Genomic DNA, 19,580 nt, shown 5'->3' with positions numbered 1-19,580 from the left:
ATGATATATTAATCCAGTTTAACCTGTAATTGACCTTGACAATGCGTAGAGTTAATACATTGTGACCTTTTCTTTTATTATAATGCATCAGTTCAATCCATATTTAAAATTTTCACTTTCATCATGTGATAGAAAACTGTGTTGTGATTGGCTTATTTGGCAACATGCTAGATCAGTGTATTATGCCCCTACTTCCTTGTCACAGATGTAATAAAATCATTGCACATAAAACAAATGATATCCCCCTTTTTTTTTTAATGTTGTGCTTGAAAGTATTCTTATAATAAAACTTGTTCACTATAAGCTTGTTATATAAAAACAATTATATTGCTGGTACTTCATTCTGTATGTATATAGTACATCTGAGTCTAGAATTCTGGTTTGAATTTTCGGACAACTGACATAGCAAAAACCAATAGTTCTCCAAGAGCTAATGTTCAAAGACTTTTATGATTCCACATACAAAATTAACAGTTTAATTTCAAACTTTAACACATCCTCATAGGGTCTTTAACACTGATCTATCTCCTGTTCTTAATGTAGCAAGAATTACCTACTAGTTAACGTAAGTTACGAGAGTTCATGATTCTCAATTAAGTGTAATTTAACTGTTTTTCATACTGTAGTTACAGGTGCATTATTTAGATAGAGTAGTTAAATGGTTGGTAGTGGAAGTTGTTGGCTAGCTGCCATCCCTTTAATCTTTCAGTTCCAAATTAGGAATGACCATAATGTAGATTTATGCAAATATCCAAAGCATGCAAACATATCTGTTCTTAGAACTAGTCTTCTTTTGTGATTATCGTATCTGAAAATGTAGAATGTGAGTTCAGTAATACCATATATTATTTGGACCATAATTCATTTTGAAACTAAATTATTGAGATTTATTACAATATAGGTTGTTGAGTTGAAACTCAAGTTACTAACTTCCCTTAGGAATTAAATAACTTATAATAAAATGTAAAAAAAACTTGAATATTTTGCACTAAATCATAATGCTACAAAAATGTAGTATCTTCACATCTGTAATCATTACTTTAACAATACTTTTTAATTTACATACGTTTGAAGGTCGTCTAGTTTTCCGAAATTTTGACATACATTATGGACTTGTATATTATACATAGGGTGAAGAAGGTGATGGAATGTATTTTGTTGAGAATGGTATTGTTCGAATTGTGATGACAAATGAGGTAAGAACTAATTTATATATACACTGTGTTATGTAACTTTCATTTTAAAGTTACTGTAGACTTGAATTTAATTTGTATTTGCATGACCAAGTCAAAGATGGTGCACTTGTAGTTGTAAGTGTTCATTCATTATACTCAAATGTCATCCTATCCATTGCAGTTGTTTTTTATGACATAACTCACATCAAGAGCCCTAGTGGTTTAATCTGGCAGATTGACTAGCTTATTTTGAATTTATCACATCTGTCTGATATACAGACTCGTTAGATATTAATCTATTTCTTTTAGGATTGAGAATTAGAGCTAAAAACCTAAGCTGTTTAGTGAAATATTTCCATAGTGAATCATTTATGTGTATTTAGTAATTTCTTTATTTTTTTTCTAGTATGATGTGTATGATATATCGAGTATGATATTTGAGCATGCATGAACACATACGTCACACTAGAAAAACGTACATATGTACGAGAAAAAGATACACACATCATTTATGTGTATTTAGTAATTTCTTTATTTTTTTTTAGTATGATGTGTGTATCTTTTTCTTGTACATGTGCATGTTTGTTTTAATGTGATGTATGTGTTCATGCATGCTCAAATGTAATCACTATTTGAATTATTTTTATTAGGTAACTTTTTTTTTATTATGTATTGTGTCACCCACTGGCAGCAGTAAGTATACAGATTTACAATGCTAAAATCAGAGGTTAGATTCCCCTCAGTGGACTCAGCAGATAGCCCAATGTGGCTTTCCTCTAAGAAAAATGTGCATTGTAACTTGAATATAGTAAAAATAAAGGTTTTTTTTTTTTTATCATAACTCATTACCTGCTAATATAGTAGGAAACTATTTTTACCTACCATTTCCTGTTGATGACATTAAACATTGACAAAATATACTGTAGCTCCCAAATTTTATATTTTCTGTTTTTCAGTCTGGAGAAGAAAAGGAACTATTGAAGTTGAGTAAAGGCCAATATTTTGGTGGTAAGACCAAGAAAAATGTTTACTTTGATTCAAGTTGCTCACCTCCTTTTCTTTCTGGCCTGATATGGCCAAGTGGTTAAGCCACTTGACTCGTAATTTGAGGGCCACGGGTTTGAATTCCTACCATATCAAACATGCTCGCCCTTTCAGCTGTGGGGGCATTTTTATGTGATGGTCAATCCCACTATTTGTTGGTAAAATAAAAAGTAGCCTAAGAGTTGATGGTGGCTGGTAATGACTAGCTGCTTTTCCTCCAGTCTTACATTGCTAAATTAGGGATTGCTAGCACAGATAACCTTTGTGTAGCTTTGTACAAAATTGAAAAACCCAACAAACAAACAAAAAAATTATGGTTTTACACGTACGGATTTTTCACTGATCCACGTATGTCACTCCCAAAGTTTACTAAAATAGATTCTCATTGGCAGCTTAAAACAAGTATGACCAACAACTGCTTGGGTTTGGGTCCTTGTGAAATTAAAAAAAACACCAAACCTTTCCTTTCCAGAAATGTCTGTGTGGAATGGAATTCTAATAACTTTATAGAATTTAGAAAAGTATTTCACTGAAACATTTTTTAATTGTATTAGTTTTCTAAAATCCTTTTGTAAATAAGTTAAAGATTTCATTCATTAATACTTCTAACTTTGCTGTTAAAAAAAAAGTATATTATTTCCTTCATTGACAACCATTAAATAAATAATTTTGCTTCTTGTGTGTTTCTGAAAAAATTATAATATAAGTAAAATGTAAGATTTATTTTCTAATTCAATTTGTCAAAAATTATATACTAGGGTTGAGTGTTTTTTGTCTTGAAGGCTACAAGTTGACAGAATCTTATTGTAATTACACTTATTAACTAGATTAGCAATCTATAATTAATTTCTTTTGCCCCCTTCTTTTGATTTTAATTAACAAAATAATTTGTACTTACAGAATTGGCTCTTGTTACACACAAGCCTCGGGCAGCTTCTGCTTATGCAGTTGGAACTGTGAAATTAGCATGTAAGTTACAGATACTGTGTTTACCAGTTTTGCAATAAACATAATTAAACTTGTCTTTCGGGTGATACGTGAGAAAATAATTCAAGTAAGATTTTAGGTGTTGTAACATAGCCAGCTTTAGAAACTGATATTAGAGAAAAATGGTTTCTTAAATTTAATATCTGCTATACTAACAACTGTCATTTTGAAAGAAATCCTGCATCTGAAAGTTCCCATAAACACAAGTTATGGACATGATAGTTCAAAAATTTGAGAAACTAGTGTATATATTTAATTGGGTAATTAAAAAACATGTAAGAATATTTTGTAAAAATATAAATTCAATTACTGTAATTTGTCAAGCCAAAAATACACATTTATTTGTTCTACTAAAAGCTTTATTACAAGTTTTAATTACCTATAATTAATAAACTACTACTAACTTTATTGGCATACATATTAATTTTGCTAAACTACTTTATATGTATAATATGTGTGTGTGTGTGTGTGTGTAATTATGCAAGGTTTGCAGTTGAATTGTTTCTTTTATAATTGAGTGGTTATTTAATTTTGTGAAACTTTATAAAATAATAATAAAACAACATTTAAGCCAATTCAGTACTTGAACATTTCTGTTGAAAAACAATTCATACCTTATCCATATTCATCTTTATATACTGGGTGGCTTTAAAAACACAAGTAATAAAATGAGTTGTTTCATACAAAACTTATGTTGAACCTCACATATTAAAATTGTTTAACTGTATGTATGTTGCATTTTTAATGCCTCTCAGTATAATTATCAACTCTTTAAACCTATAAGTTTTTGCATGTTCTGTCAGAACTATTTTCATGATTTCCTAATAATGATCACTATACTTTATAAAGTTTTTTTGATATTATGGATAACATGGTTTGGATAATTTTCCAGCCAAAGAGAATTGAATGTTATTGGAAGTTGTCACTATCTGATGGGTAAATTGGGACTTTTGGCCAGATACCGGGAGTGTCTGATCAGTTTTAAGGAGTTAATAATAACTCGCAAGTTTATTAATTTTAGTTTTGCTGAAACATACTTCTGTGATAAGTTTTAGAGTTTTGACCACCAAAGTTTTAAGCTTCCACTTAATAGTGAAAGAGCACAAGTCAAATAACAGTGAGATTTTAAAAGAAGACAATAAGGAGTGTAATCTGAAAGAACAAGTGTAAGAAAATGGACCAGAATTTGGATGTTTATGTCTTAATGTTTTAAAAGATTTTAAAATTTGAAATTATTTTAAGTAATAGATAACTAAAATAGGAAGTTCAGCACTCTATTTCTTTAAGCTTTTGTTGCAATGGTTTCAATTATAACTTGTTTATTTTCAGTTTTGGACGTACTTGCTTTTGAACGATTGTTGGGTCCTTGTATGAACATTATGAAGCGTAACATAGAAGAATATGATGAACAGCTTATCAAAATCTTTGGTTCAAAAGCAAATATAAGTGACCTGCGATGAATATTTCCCATAAATATTGTTCTTCCAGTGTTTCTAGAACCAGAGTCAACCCTAGTCACCATCTAAGCTGTATATCAGCTTGCTTAAACTCACACAGTGATTCCCATGTGTTTGTAAAGACACCAAATGTAAATGTATCTTAACAGAACCTGATGTGAAATGACAAGCCTATCAGTAGCAGTTACTCACTTGATACATTTAGAGCAGGCATTTTTATTACTGTTGCAAAATAATTTACTTATACACAACTATTATATTATGGTAGTATTTGTTACTAACTAAGAAAGTTTTAATATATTAATATTTGGTAGAATAAAATTTATGATTACTCGGAAAAAGTTTACAAAAGTTGCAGTGTTGGATAATACAGTGTTAAGATGTAATAAATTTAGAGTAACATTAATCAGTAAATCCTTTTGCACAATTGTTCATTTTATTAGTTTCCCGGTGATATTACATATTGCTGAGTAACACTAATCTCTATGAACAACGGATGACTTTATAAAGTTCTCATGTTTTATTTACCTGAGTACACCTTGTTTAGATGAGCATAGTGATGGGATTTTTTTTTCATGATTATTATTATTTAACTCAACACATTTGTGATGAGTTAGTTGGGTACACAAGATACTGAAATTTATATAGCTGAATTGTCGTACTTGGACAAATTCTGATTTTGTAAGGGAACACAAAGTACAATACTTATGTCAGTTTCATGTTAGTGATAAGGTTTATGAATAATAAATAAATGTTAATTTAACCATTCTTGTAGTTTCCATGTTATTCAGAATTGTCAGTAGGATTCCTTGGATATGTTTCAATATATATATGTAACATGTATTTCTATGTTTCCTTAATGTTTCATTGCAGTTCATGTAATTATCTGGTTGTTTTTATAACTAATATATCAAAATGTACATTACAAGTGATGTGATATGCAGGTTTGTTGCCCATGTACCAGCAAGTACCATTGTCTATTGCTTGGTTGTTCAGTAAAGGTCTATACATTTTAAATGTTGTGATAGTAATGTTGAATTGCACCTTGCATGTATCCACATACGAATATTAGCATTAACCTAATTAACTGTAATTATTTTTCCTCAGTTTCCTTTGTCATGTTCCCACAGTTTTAGTTTATGCTGATTTTTGTACAGTGCTTATATAATGTTTTCATGTTAGGAGTATTCTGAAAAAAAATTACTTTAGTATTTCTTAGCGTTAATCATTCTAATTTATTTGTGTGTGTCAAACATTTATTACTTGAGTAACTAGTGTCGTATTCTTGTGTAGCTGAGACATTTTTCTCTCAAGTTTGTTGTTATTAAATATGCTTTCCTTACACTCAGAAACGTTTAGTTTGTTTATGTTCGTTTTAGACACAGATAAAGTTATTTGGTAGTTTACAAAATTAGTACTTTGTTTTTAGTACCAATGTTTTCTAATGAAAACAGCACGCTGTAAATGGAGTTGTGACTTTATTATTGACCAGTCATTCTTATGTAATTGCTCTTTAAATGGATAATTTATGGATTTATTGTATGAAATAAAAGTATTGTGTTCCAAGAGAAACAATGATCATATTATTACTTTTATGGCAGAAGCTGTAAAAACTAGACTTCGGTTTAACTATCCACAGATAACATGGTTTAGATTAACGTTTTACACTTTATTAATTCTTTTGCATTTTCTATAACAAATAGGCTTGGCATGGCCAAGTGTTTAGGACACTCAACTTGCAATCTGCAGCTTATAGGTTCAAATCTTTTCCCCACCAAAGATGCTCACCATTCCAGCTATGAGAATGTCATAATGTGGTGGGTTTTCTATAACAAATAGGCTTGGCACAGCCAAGCAGTTAGGACACTCAATTTGCAATCAGCAGGTTGTGGGCTCAAATCTCCGCCCCACCAAAGATTCTCACCATTCCAGCTATGAGGATGTTATAATGTGGTGGGAAATCTCACTATGTGTTGGTAAATGTGTAGCCCAAGAATTGGAGGCGTGTGGTGATGACTAGCTGCCGCCTTCCCTCTAGTCATTCACTGCAAAATTAGGGACAGCTAGTGGAGATAGCCCGTGTGTAGCTTTGAGTGAAATTCAGAACAAACCAAACTGTTAAGAAATATTTTTTCCTTCACTTGAGATACACATTTAATTCTGGATTCACACATAAAATTAACTATGTTTACTTGCGAATTCAAAATTGTTTTCGTATAAAATATTCTTACATTTTATTCCACATTCAATTTGACAAACAATACAATATTTCAGAAATGTATTGTCCTTGTAAGAACTGGTCTACCTCTAGACGTAATTTATTAATGTAATACATTTAGTGGCATGGGTTTCGTTGTGATTTAGTTAAGAACAGTAAAATAATGCTATAATAAAAAAACATCGATTCTAAAAACTATTAGGTTGTCCAGAAAGAAATGTCGTTTTTGAACTGCGAAGTTCGGAAAATTATAAACCAGTGTTGTAAAACATGCTTTAATCAAAGTAAGCACCGTTTACTTCAACACACTTTTGCCAATGTGTAACAATGCTGTTTATGCCCCTGCTGTAGAAATCTAAGTTTCTATGGTCAATGAACTCCATGAAAGCTTCTTCTGCAGCCCCTGATTTTAAACGTGTTTTATTATTCAAGAAGTTGTTAAAGTGCTTGAAAATCTGTAGGGAAAAGGTTTGGGGGATAAGGCAGAACTTCGATTCCAAATTCGTTCAATTTTTTGAAGCGTCATTCTTGACAGGTCTTATAACTCCGATTTTGTGTATCTTCAGTCAGCTGATGCTGGACTCATTTATCCAACTTTTTCATCTTTCCAATTGCACTCAGGTGATTGACAATGCTTTATTTGTTTGTGCCTAGCTTTTCTGCAAGGTCATGTACTGTTGTGCAAGGGTCTGTCTCAACTGCTTCCCCTAATGTGTTTTCATCTAAAGATGGCTTCTCTCCATGATCTTCGTGGTCCTCAAGACTTTGATCTCCATGTCGAAACCTTTGGAACCAACGCTGAACTTTACGTTCAATAACAGATCCATGGCCGAATGCCTGGTTAATGTTTCGTATAGTTTCGGTAGTTTTTTTCGTCCAAGTTTAAAGTCTTAGAGGAAAATTAGACGAAAGTCCCTCTTGTCCACGCTGCCTTGGGTGTTACGAAATATACTCTGAGTAGAGCTGAAAAAGCAGACAATTAAGACACCTTGTAAGCAACAAAAGTTGGATTAAACCAACCAACGATAAGTTAATCAGTATCCAGCTTCTAAATTTCAGCGTGAGAATTCGGACTTGTATTTCTGGACAACCTAATATATGACATCTTAAATAAGTACACGACCAACGTGTGATAATTTCGAGACTATTACTGGCGGGAATCAGAATCTCGAGTAGTTGGAACTCACCACCTTCTAAGAATATTCCTTAAAATGTCCAATTAAATTATTCTTCAGAAGTGAAAAATGTCAGTGAACTGCATCCTGCAATGTATTAAAACGAAATTTAGGTATAAAATCAACCTGACATCGAAATTTATTACAACCTGTGATGAATAATAATAACTGATAATATTTTTCTTGTAAATAGTATATCTAGGTGAACATAAAATATGACCTTTAATAATATTTCTTAGAGTTCAAAAGTGTTGACGTCATTAATGATGTAACTGCAAACCGGAGACATTGTTCGTTGTTAAAATTTTGTTTTCAAAACATTTAATTAAAGATTAATCCCATATAGTTTTAAAACTAATATATATTTCATTCCTCAGAACCTCTTTTTAATAGGGTAGTTCCAGATTAAACACCAAACAGTCATAGCGGGTTCTGGTCATCTCAGACAAAAAACGAAACCTTTTCTCCTCAGAAGTCAAAACGAATGTGATATGGAAGCACCAAAACCGCATTCATATTACGTTTGCGCTATGTTTGACCAATCAGAAAATAGGCACCGGAATACGTAACCATTTCTGGTCTATCTAACGTTCATAAGATTCCATTTCGTCTAACACGCAAGTTCAAGTCGAAAAATACGTAACTATCCTATGAAACAAGAAATAAGCAATTTGACTCGTTATGTTATAAACAATGTAACTCCTAGGTCAGAATGTTGCACGTGCTCCTCATCAGAGGTTAGCTGTTAGTCTTCAGACTGACAATGTAAAATTACGGGTTTCAAGTTCCAATGGTAGACAAAACACACATAAACCATTGTGTATTCTTGTGTGAAAAGAGATGACAATTACAAGAGCAACCAGTTAATAAGTTTTTAACTTCATTCCAGTTATGAAAACCTGTGCCCATGAGCAGATTTAAAAGCTATTCAGTGACAAACTGCATTACAAAGTCAGAATATTTGTGAGCATTCACGCATTTAAATGGTGCTTTCGATGATTGACGTCCGTATGAAATTTGTTCCCACCACAAACCCTAATAACACAAACATATCAAATGTGGAAGGGTTACTTTCCTTCAGCCGAGGGTCGCCCGCAGGGACAGTGGTAAGTCTTCGGATTTACAACGCTAAAAGCAGGGGGTCGATTCTCCTCGGTGGACACAGCAGATAGTCCGATTTGACTTTGTCATAAAAACACACACACACCCATATGATGTGTCTTCGATCTCACCCCCCATAAAAATATTATACATAGAAAAGAAAAATTCGATTACAAAAAAGCAAATTGGAAAGAATACCAAAAACAATTAGACGATCGATTGCCAAACAAAATTATAACAACAACTAAAAATAAAATAGATATTGATAACTACTGTCATATAATTACGGAATGCCTTCAAACCGCAGTGAATTATACAATACCTAAACAACAATATAACACTAAAAATAACATATGGAAACCACATAAACAACTGTTTACACTAATAAAGCAAAGAAGACAATACATGGACACATTAAAAACACAAATAAACAGAATAAGAAACCAAATTAGAGCAGAAGTTAAACAATTAAAACAAGAAAAATTGGACGACTTCTGCACCAAACTTAATGAAAAAACAGACCCGAAACAGTTTTGGACACACCTAAAAAGACTAACAAATGGAGATACAACAACAAGAAAATGCGTTCAAAACAAATAACGACCCAAACATGAACACGCACTACTATAATAAAGTAAATAACTATAATGAACAACAGTGGACTATTCAAACCACTCTTCCAAGTAGACTTAAACAATTATCAAACCAACAACATAAACACAATTTCGGCACAAGAACTCATAGAAGCAATTACAAACACTAAAAATAAATTACCATGAGAAGATGGTATACAAGCCATTCTTCTTAAGAAAGACACTCCCAATTTATTTGAACATCTTACAGCAATTTTTAATCTATCATTATATTCTGGATATATCCTGGTTTCTTGGAAGCATGCAAATGTATTAATGTTCCAGAAAGAAGGAAAGCCAGCTAATAACCCAAATAGTAGCTACCGACCAATCAGCCTGACCAGCTGTGTAGGCAAAATTCTGGAGAGAATAATTAGTAACAGACTCTACATTCCTGGAGACAACATCAAAATTATCAGAAGAGCAAAATGGTTTCAGAAAATTCAGACAAACAACAGACCACTTAGATTAACCGAAGCAATTGTAGATAGTTTTAATAAAAGAGAATGCACTGTCGCTTGCTTTCTCGATATTGAGAAGACATTCGACACTGTATGGCACAACAGTCTCCGGTTCTGAATGCAAGAAATGAGACTACCGCGGGGAACTATTCGCTGGCTGTCAAACTTTCTGGAAAACAGATCATGCAGAATAAATGTTGTCAAAAATACAGAATCAAAATAAACACAACTAGCAGTATTCACAAAATTAACTAAACATAAAAAAGTACAACTAGAGATCTACATGAATGGTGAATAACTCCAGATTGCTACATCAGCAAAATTATTAGGACTTACGTTTGATTCAAAACTTACGTGGGTAAACCACATAAATTATATTAGAACAAAAATTTGGCGAAGAACAAACTATGCTAGGAATCTAACTGGCAAAAACAGTGGAGCTACGGCAGACAACATTATGAAAATATATAAAACACACGATAGACCCGTTATTGACTATGCAGCTCCTGCATGGATAAATGTAAGCAAAAACTTACTTCAAACAAAACTACAAACAATACAAAATACACTACTCACAACAGCTTATAAAGTACCTAGAACAACATCTTCCGAATTTATGCATAAATACGCACATATCGAAATAATAGCAGATAGACTCCTACATAGTACAATAAATTATTTTAATAAAAATTGGAGAAAAAAAGGAACTCGTGAGCGTGTTTTTCTTATAGCAAAACCACATCAGGCTATCTGTTCAGCCCACCGAGGGGAATTGAACCGCTGATTTTAGCGTTGTAAATCCGGAGACATACCGCTGTACTAGCGGGAAACACTAGAGAGTGAACTCGACAGGTATTGTTTACATGATAATGATAGACCTAAACAACTTTTACCAGTGAATGTATATTTTATAAATAAATAATAATAGTAAAAGGCCACCTATTAACTAGACTCCACATTAGTTTAGAGATTAATTACAAAACATTGAAATACACACATCCTTTGGACGAGAAATGTAAAATTTTTCCACGATGTAGTAATACAATTTTATTTTGATGCATTACAGTTAAAGCCAGTATTTGCTATCACATTCTACAGTTATCCAAGTCACAGTCTCCGATCACTTTCAAACCTTCTATACATTTTCACGTATTCAGTTAACTGTTAACAAGTCCCTGTTTCGTTTACATGCATTACTTTTCCTCATATGACCCCTTTACCTTTCTTACTTGTAAGTTTCTGGAAGGTTATTTCACTTGTAGAGATGGTTATTCCATGATATAAAATATTATTTAATATTTTTAAAGAACCGTAATTTATTTCGAGAAGATAGCTATGCGAAGCCAGGCACTCCCTAGTTGTTAGCTTGCCAAATATGAAACCGACGGTTCATAGATCGTGACATATTAGAACAATCGCTCTCCAAACTTTGAGCTATGACTGAGTTATAAGCGCGGCAGTCAAATATCTATAAATGCAGTTAAAGATGCGGGACTCTTAATGTTTACTAACTGTCTTTGCTCTTGTCTGTTACCTAATGATAAGGAATGGCTAGCAAAGATGGTCAATCATTCTGTATATTTTATCAGATTTTTCCAAAATCATTCTAATTTCGAAAATTGTTACTATGTGGTTAAATTTCTTTTTGTTTTCCTTTTACTGTTTCACAGACTTATTACTTAATTATTGATTTTACATGCTAAATATCTGCACAATCGAATAAAAGTTATTGATAAAATTTTAATTCGAGTAAGTAGAAATGTGTATGTATGGAAAATTTACTATTAAGAATATTCACCGCCGTCTCTAATATTGAATTACTGATTAAAAGGAAAGACAGTCAGTCAGCAGCAACTTACTATCCACGCTTAATGTCTGACTGTTACTCTTGTAACGCACCCACATTTTAAAGTGGTGATAAAGGACGAGGAAGATTTTGTGGTATCCCACAGATTCGAATCAGGCTTACCAACTCAGAAATGCAGAACATGCTAGCCCCACACTCAGCATAAATCTGAGGGCTTTTTGCGCTTGAAATTGGAGTTCGATGCTGGAGGTGGGCACAGTACTGATAGCCCATTGCGTAGTCTTGTGCTTAATAACAAATAGAATATAACAGAGGACCAGCCCGTGTCCTGCACAGAAATTGAATAAGAGTCTGTATTGCTTTAATATAATGTGCCAAAAACGTTTTAAGTAGCAGCTGAAAACCCTAAATGGACCATAACATTATTGAAATGGATACACTGCAATTTGAAACATAAAATCATATATTTACCATTCTATTTATGTAACGTGATATTGCATCTTCACTTATTATGGATATTGGTTTACTAGCCTTTAGATACAGTACTTTAAAATTTTAACAATAAAAGATATGATGATTTTTCAAATCATTCTATTGTCAGTTTGAATAATAAATAAAAAAAACATAAAGAAACTGAATAGGATACGATATTAATATATCATGTTAGAGAGAGAACTTCCGAGACGATTACTGCCGCTTCCGAAACACTTCCCTTATATTTGTTTACAACTTGAGGTCCATCAACCGACATCCGGGAATTGTATCCGTTAATTAAAGCGATAAATCGCTTAGACTATTCTGGAGATGTTGATAATTCTAAGGCGTCAGGCTGGCCAACTTTGAAATTTTTAACTTCTCTGCCAGTGTCCACTTTTTAAGCTGTATCGTGCGAAAAAATGAAAAGTTGAGCTCTCAAGTCAAAGTAAAAATCGTATACAGTAAGTGTATTTGTGCGGAAAATAAAATCCATGGTATTGCAGAAAGGTACTGATTTGTTCTTTTCTGTAACGTTTTTAAACTCTCGAGGGTGTCCACTTCAACAGGAAACTAAATCCAATTGACCAAACTGGTTACTAAGTTATTCCCTAATTATGTTATATACCTTAAGTTGTTGTTGTTTTTATCCACGATAACAAAACTGACATGCTTAAATAATTCATCGTTACTTAACCTACTAACGAACCAATTTTTTCATGGAATAAACTGCTATTTATATCGTATGCTGTTTTCTTTCTTGTATTGTGATAGTAATCACGAAAGAAGGCCGAGTCCTAGTGCTATAATTAAGAAGTCAGTTATGAGACGAAGGAAAAGTAAAATCGTTAAAAACACAGAAAAGTTGGAAACTGTCTATATCCATGGTTCTTACTAAATCCCATTCAAATAGGCAGACGTATTCATAAACTGTTAACGAAAAGTTTGTTTCTGAATTTCGGGCAAAGCTACACGAGGGCTATCTGCGCTAGCCACCCCTATTTTGGCAGTATAAAGCTATGGAAATACACCTGATCATCACCACCTACTGTCAACTCTTAAGCTACTCCTTTACCAATCAATAGTGGGATTGACTGATACATTATAACGTTTCCACGACTGAAAAGGTGAGCACATTCGGTGTGACCGGGATTCAAACTCTCGACCCTCAGATAAGCCCGGCATGGCCAGCTGATTAAGGCACTCGACTGTAATCCGAGGGTCGCAAATTTCAAAATAAACCAAACCGACCCTCAGATTACGAGTTGAGCACCTTAATCACATGGTCATGCGGGGCCATTCACGAAAACCCAAAATTCTGCTTTTCTCACTGAAATAATAAGCAAAAGACTAAAATTTCAAAATTGTCCATATCTCTACTTGAGATCTGAAAAAGAGTATCTTTGTACCAAATCTAATTTGAATCGGTAGAAACAAGACAAGGTAATTGGCAAAAATACGAATGAGTAATTGTAAAGAAAACAAAAAACTAAGATTATGGTTTTTGTACTCCACTATAATTACTAAAAATGTTCAAGTCTAACATTTTTTGTTTGTCAATGTGTGTTTTCTGAAGTAGAAATATACCTGGTGGTCTGTACTGTTGGCTAGCCGCCTTACCCCTAGTTCAGTATTAGATATGGCTATCATCAGATGGTGTTTTGTGGTAAATGCTGAAACAAACAATAATTATAATTGTTCGCATATTTTGGATTTCTTAGATTTTACTTGCGTGAAATCAGGAGTTAAATAATTTATCATTTCAAGTAATGTGTAGATTTTCTAACTTCAGTTTTGTTTGTTTTGGAATTTCGCACAAAGCTACTCGAGGGCTATTTGTGCTAGCCGTCCGGAATTTAGCAGTGTAAGACTGGAGGGAAGGCAGCTAGTCATCACCACCCACCGCCAACTCTTGGGCTACTCTTTTACCAACGAATAGTGGGATTGATCGTCAATTTGTAACGCCCCTACGACTGAAAGGGCGAGCATGTTTGGCGCGACGGGGATGCGAACCTGCGACCCTCCACTTTGAGCCGAATGATCTAATCACAAATTACAAGCGATCGACTTATCTAGTATGCCAGACTTAGCGATGCTTTTAAAACCTGTGTATAGGAGAAAAACTATTGAAACAGAGAAGGGTGACGTACCGGTACTCTTAAGTGTGTATAAACAAATAAAGAGCTTCACACATAAAACCTTAACACATAAACACTGCTGTCGAACATTGTGTTCTAAATATTACACACTCTTTCTTCAAATATCTTTTTCTTTTCAAATTTCAATTAAGAATTAAAATGTTAAATCATACACGACGAATCCAAGACTTTAAACTGTTTTATCTCAGGTCAAATGAAACATTCTGATCGCTTGAATGAGATATACCTTTTGATTTAAACTGTTCATAAACTCCAAATGTTCAAAATATGATGGACGTATTTCCAATGCGGTTGAAGTCGTATTTCCGTAATTTTATTTCTTGTAAGTTATCTTCATATGTTGCGGGAAATCAAACCTAGAATTTAAGTAGTTTAAACTAGTGAACTTACCACTGACCTAGTGAGTAACGTTTTCCTATCTTTTCAATAAAAACAGTATATTACCATCTAGTTTATACAAGTTTACCACAGGTATCAGCCCGGCATGGCCAGGTAGGTTAAGGCGTTCGACTCGTAATCTGAGGGTCGCGGGTTCGAATCTCAGTCACACCAAATATGCTCCTTTTCAGCTTTGGGGCGTTATAATATGACGGTCAATCCCACTATTCGTTGGTAAAAGAGTAGCCCAAGAGTTGGCGATGGGTGGTGATGACAAGCTGCCTTCCCTACAGTCTTACAGTGCTAAATTTACGACGGCTAAGTGCACATAGCCCTCGCGTAGCTTTGCGCGAAATTCAAAACAAACAAAATCTACGGATATCAGCTGATGCCGGATTTTAATATACTCTTGATGTTTGACCAACTAATCGATGCTTTACTTCTACACTGTTGTAAATTACTCGAAATACGAGAGGCAAGAGAAACAGAAAATATTTCAAGATATCAAAATAATGTTGGAAAACTCGTCACTTGTTTTACTTTAATGTTATTTCAAACTGATTGAAATAAAGTAGAGCAGAGACTCTTAGACCGTGGTACGTAGAACTGATATTATTGGTACACGACAAAATTAATACAAAAAATCACAAAATTTCAAGTTAGCCATATCTGAACGTTCCACGTACATATTTCATTCCTCATTTATAGACTCACTCTCTACCTGCTCAGATTCCCAGTATTTTTTCCCTTAAAATTAACAAAAAAATTCTACCATATATTCTTTAGTCGTTTGTTTTGAATTTCGCGCAAAGCTACTCAAGGGCTACCTGCGCTATACGCCCCTAATTTAGCAGTGTAAGACTAGAGGGAAGGCAGCTAGTCATCACCACCCACCGCCAACTCTTTTACCAACGAAAAGTGGGTAATTAGATTGACCGTCACATTATAACGCCCCCACGGCTGAAAGGGCGAGCATGTTTTGGTGCAACAGGGGATTCGAGCCCACGACCCTCAGATTTCGAGTCGAACACCTTAACTCACCTGACCATGCCGGGGCCTTCTTCAGTCGTGCCAGAAACAATGTTCGCATCCTTCTCATTAATGAGTAAGTGATTAAAATATGAATGTTTATTACTATGTTTTATCTCTTTTTAAAAAAATTAGGCCTGAATTTGTAATTTTGAAAATTAAACAAAAAGTGGTGCGCAAGCCTGAAACGTTTGAGAACCACTGGACTAGAAAATATATTCTTACGCTTAAAACGCGTTGAGACCATGAAGGGCTAAATAGTTTTAATACAACATATATTTTGAGTTTGATCAGTTAACACCTTATTTTTAAGCTTTTAGGTAACGTATATAGCAAATTTTCTTCTATAATACATCTCAGTTTTGTTCATTTGTTGTTTCGCGTCCAACAGTCATTACGGGATTAATTATATTTGTGGCTCCAATAAGATAAACGTGGTTTAGTGGTCACTTTTTTTTTTTTTTTTTACCCTCTGGTGTTGCGTAAGCATACAGCTCCTGGTTGGTTTATCCTAATCAGATAGAGTTCGTGTCACGACACATGGAGAAAAACATTTTAAATTGTGAGCTGATGAAGGAAATCAGCACACGCCTCTTTACAGCTGTTAATCCCGTCTCTATAGAGAACTTGGTGTTGCTTTAGAAAGTTAAAAGAAAAACCAAGTCATAGCCAGAAGAATGAGCTGGCTCTTAAAAATTACATTTCTGTTTCTGTTTTTGACGCTTGTTCCAGATGTGGTCCAAGGAAGATTTAAAGGAAAAGCCAAAGGATACTTCAGGTAAAGTGAAGTGCTTTTATTAAAGCTTTAACTTTGGAAGGGAGGAAAACGTAAATGTAAAAAAACAAAAACAAAACAGTTTTAACATTGTATTGTTTAAAACTTTGTTGAAAAATGTTAAATGTTGCAGAGTTAGAGTTAATGACGATATATTAAACATTTGTGGAGATTCAATATAATACGTTTTTTGTTGTTGTTTTGTCATACTTTGTCCAGTTGGTTAAGTACACGTGCAGCTGGAATTAGAACAAATTAGATTTTGTTTCTTTTTTAGTTGTGCTAGCTAACTTATTTGTTTCCAGAAGCTGTTCAGTTGTTTATATTTTAAACGAGTGTACACATACACACAGACACACGGGTATATTGTGCTTAAAATATTACTAAACATTTGGAGAGCGACAATTAAAATGTTTTAAGTCCAAATTTTTAGAAGCTTCAAGGGAAGTATTATTTATGAAGCATTTTTTAAAAAAATCTCTTGGGAAACATAAAATGTTATATTTATTTCATCAAGTTGTAACCTTAGAAGCCTTCAGCACTCGTGATCAAAGGCACTCTATCTGAATATGCTGATGTTTACACTTGGCTTAAGCGGCTAGGTCAAATATCGCTAGGCTTTAAGCATAGACGCCTTTAATTTGTAACTACTGGCCGGATTATGTGTCTGTGAACTCATCTTTTGTGTCCAGTTAAGGCAACGACAACCAAACTTGCGCTCTGTGGTTTGAGGCCGCAGATGCGTTATATAAAGATGACAGTAAAACGCTACTCTTCGGTCAGGCAAGAGTGGTCCAGAGTTGGCGGCTGGTAATATTGACTAGCTTTTTACTTCTAGTTTATCAATTCAAAACTACGGACAGTTTTGCGCGAATATTCGAAAATAAACTGCCCATAGAAGTGGTAATGAATGATTCATTCATACTTACAAGGGGTTTGTCAAACTACTGGAACCGAATCATGAGATTGACTGTCACATTTTTAACGTGCTCACAGAATACACCATGCTTTATATATACATTATGTAACGACGGCTGCAGTAGGACTGTCCAAACGTTGCTGTCATAAAGAGAGGTTGTCTGTCCAAACGTTGCTGTTATAAAGAGAGGTTGTCTGTCCAAACGTTGCTGTTATAAAGAGAGATGTCTGTCTGAATGTTGCTGTCATAAAGAGAGGATGTCTGTCCAAACGTTGCTGTCATAAAGAGAGGTTGTCTGTCCAAACGTTGCTGTCATAAAGAGAGGATGTCTGTCAAAATGTTTGTTTGTTTTTTGTTAACGGTGACTGTAGTCTAATTCCGTTATTAATGTTATTTAAATAAGTTTAATATGTTTGTATTTAAGCACAAAGCTACACAATGGGTTATCCGTGGTCTGCAAGATACGGGTATTAAAACTCGATTTTTAGTATCGTAAGCTCACAAACTTCTTGCCAACCCAACAGAAGGCATTTAAATAAGCAAGATTTCTGCATAAACTTCACTAATACACACATTGAAAATGTACCTGGAATTTCACCATATTAGGTATCATAAACATATTTAGCCTATAATATAATATAGATACTAATATGACAGTCATCTTCAACCAACACTTGACTCATAATAACCTAGAGAAAAAAACCGTACAGAAATAGAATAGTAATCTTGCTTGTTTATTAACCAATACAAAAGTAACAACATAATTAAAACCATTTTGTTTTAGCTTTAGATGAGGTTTTTGAAGAAAACTAGCTCTCAGATTATTGACTTATTTCTTCTACGATCTGTCACCAGTCAAATATACACATTTTACAATTGTTTTTGATTGTCCCAACATTCAATATAAATAACTTATTTTCTGTGTAAAGTATATACGAAACCCTAGCAGTGTGTGTGTTTTTCTTATAGCAAAGCCACATCGGGCTATCTGCTCAGCCCACCGAACCCACTCGAACCCCTGATTTTAGCGTTGTAAATCCGGAGACATACCGCTGTACTAGCGGGGGGCAACCCTAGCAGTTATCAATGGTATTACTTCTAATTTTTTTTTAAATATTTTGTGTGATTCGTATGTTATTAGGTTCCTCGTTACCAATAAAGCGAAGAATCTATAGGCAATTTTATGTATAAATAATTTTCAAACCTATGATTTAAGAAGTCGATATGGCTCACAATCCCGTCAGTTAGTCCACGTATCTGACCACTTCAGATCGGTTATAAACCTTAAAGTAACATTTTATGTTATTTCTGGGTGATTTCTTTTTATGTTTCAGATCGGTTGAATACAGATAAATTCGGTATTGGTTAATCTTGACAACTTATTTACACGAGATGAATATTTATTATTTTTTAACTAATTAGAAATACAGGTGGCGTATTTTTTTGTAAATTTTCTGAAAGAATAATGTATACTGATAATAAGCATATACCAAAAATAAATTATATCCATAAAGTGCATCTTCTGTCATTCACTTGAGCCCAACCTAATTACAATAGAATTGGTTAGATCACAAAGAAGACAGTTTCCATTAGCAACGTTTCAGACGAGCGCCCTTTAATATACTTGTTTGTTTGACAACGGCGATAGGCCGAGAAAACATCATCCTAATACATTAAATGAAATTTTCCTTTATAGCTGCTGATCAGAGTGAGGGCAACCAATCAGCCCTCTACACGTATACTCTAAACATAATAACTCTTAATATTCTTAACATAGTAACAGTATGAA

General features: G+C 33.7%; 2 protein-coding genes across 6 annotated transcripts in view; both read left to right on the top strand.

Annotated features, from left to right (window-relative positions):
• Positions 1 to 6,229, top strand: part of LOC143256533 (cAMP-dependent protein kinase type II regulatory subunit-like) — an 80,776-nt gene extending 74,547 nt beyond the window's left edge. For all 4 annotated transcript variants that reach the window (XM_076513884.1, XM_076513881.1, XM_076513882.1 and 1 more), the window contains 4 exons: positions 1,131 to 1,196; positions 2,132 to 2,183; positions 3,120 to 3,188; positions 4,536 to 6,229. In XM_076513884.1, the coding sequence (XP_076369999.1) occupies positions 1,131 to 1,196; positions 2,132 to 2,183; positions 3,120 to 3,188; positions 4,536 to 4,666 (318 nt within the window). In that variant the 3' untranslated portion in view covers positions 4,667 to 6,229. The remainder of the gene's footprint in view (positions 1 to 1,130; positions 1,197 to 2,131; positions 2,184 to 3,119; positions 3,189 to 4,535) is intronic.
• Positions 6,230 to 16,654: 10,425 nt separating this feature from the next.
• The window catches only part of LOC143256532 (hemocytin-like), a 157,067-nt gene continuing 154,141 nt past the window's right edge, over positions 16,655 to 19,580 (top strand). For both annotated transcript variants that reach the window (XM_076513879.1, XM_076513878.1), the window contains exon 1: positions 16,655 to 16,875. In XM_076513879.1, coding sequence (XP_076369994.1) covers positions 16,775 to 16,875 — 101 coding nt within the window. In that variant the 5' untranslated portion in view covers positions 16,655 to 16,774. The remainder of the gene's footprint in view (positions 16,876 to 19,580) is intronic.

The sequence above is a fragment of the Tachypleus tridentatus genome, chromosome 7 (genome assembly GCF_004210375.1).
Source record: "Tachypleus tridentatus isolate NWPU-2018 chromosome 7, ASM421037v1, whole genome shotgun sequence".
NCBI classification, from domain to species: Eukaryota; Metazoa; Arthropoda; class Merostomata; order Xiphosura; family Limulidae; genus Tachypleus; species Tachypleus tridentatus.
The sequence above is the reverse complement of the archived record's forward strand: the minus strand, read 5'-3'. Positions and strand labels throughout refer to the sequence as shown.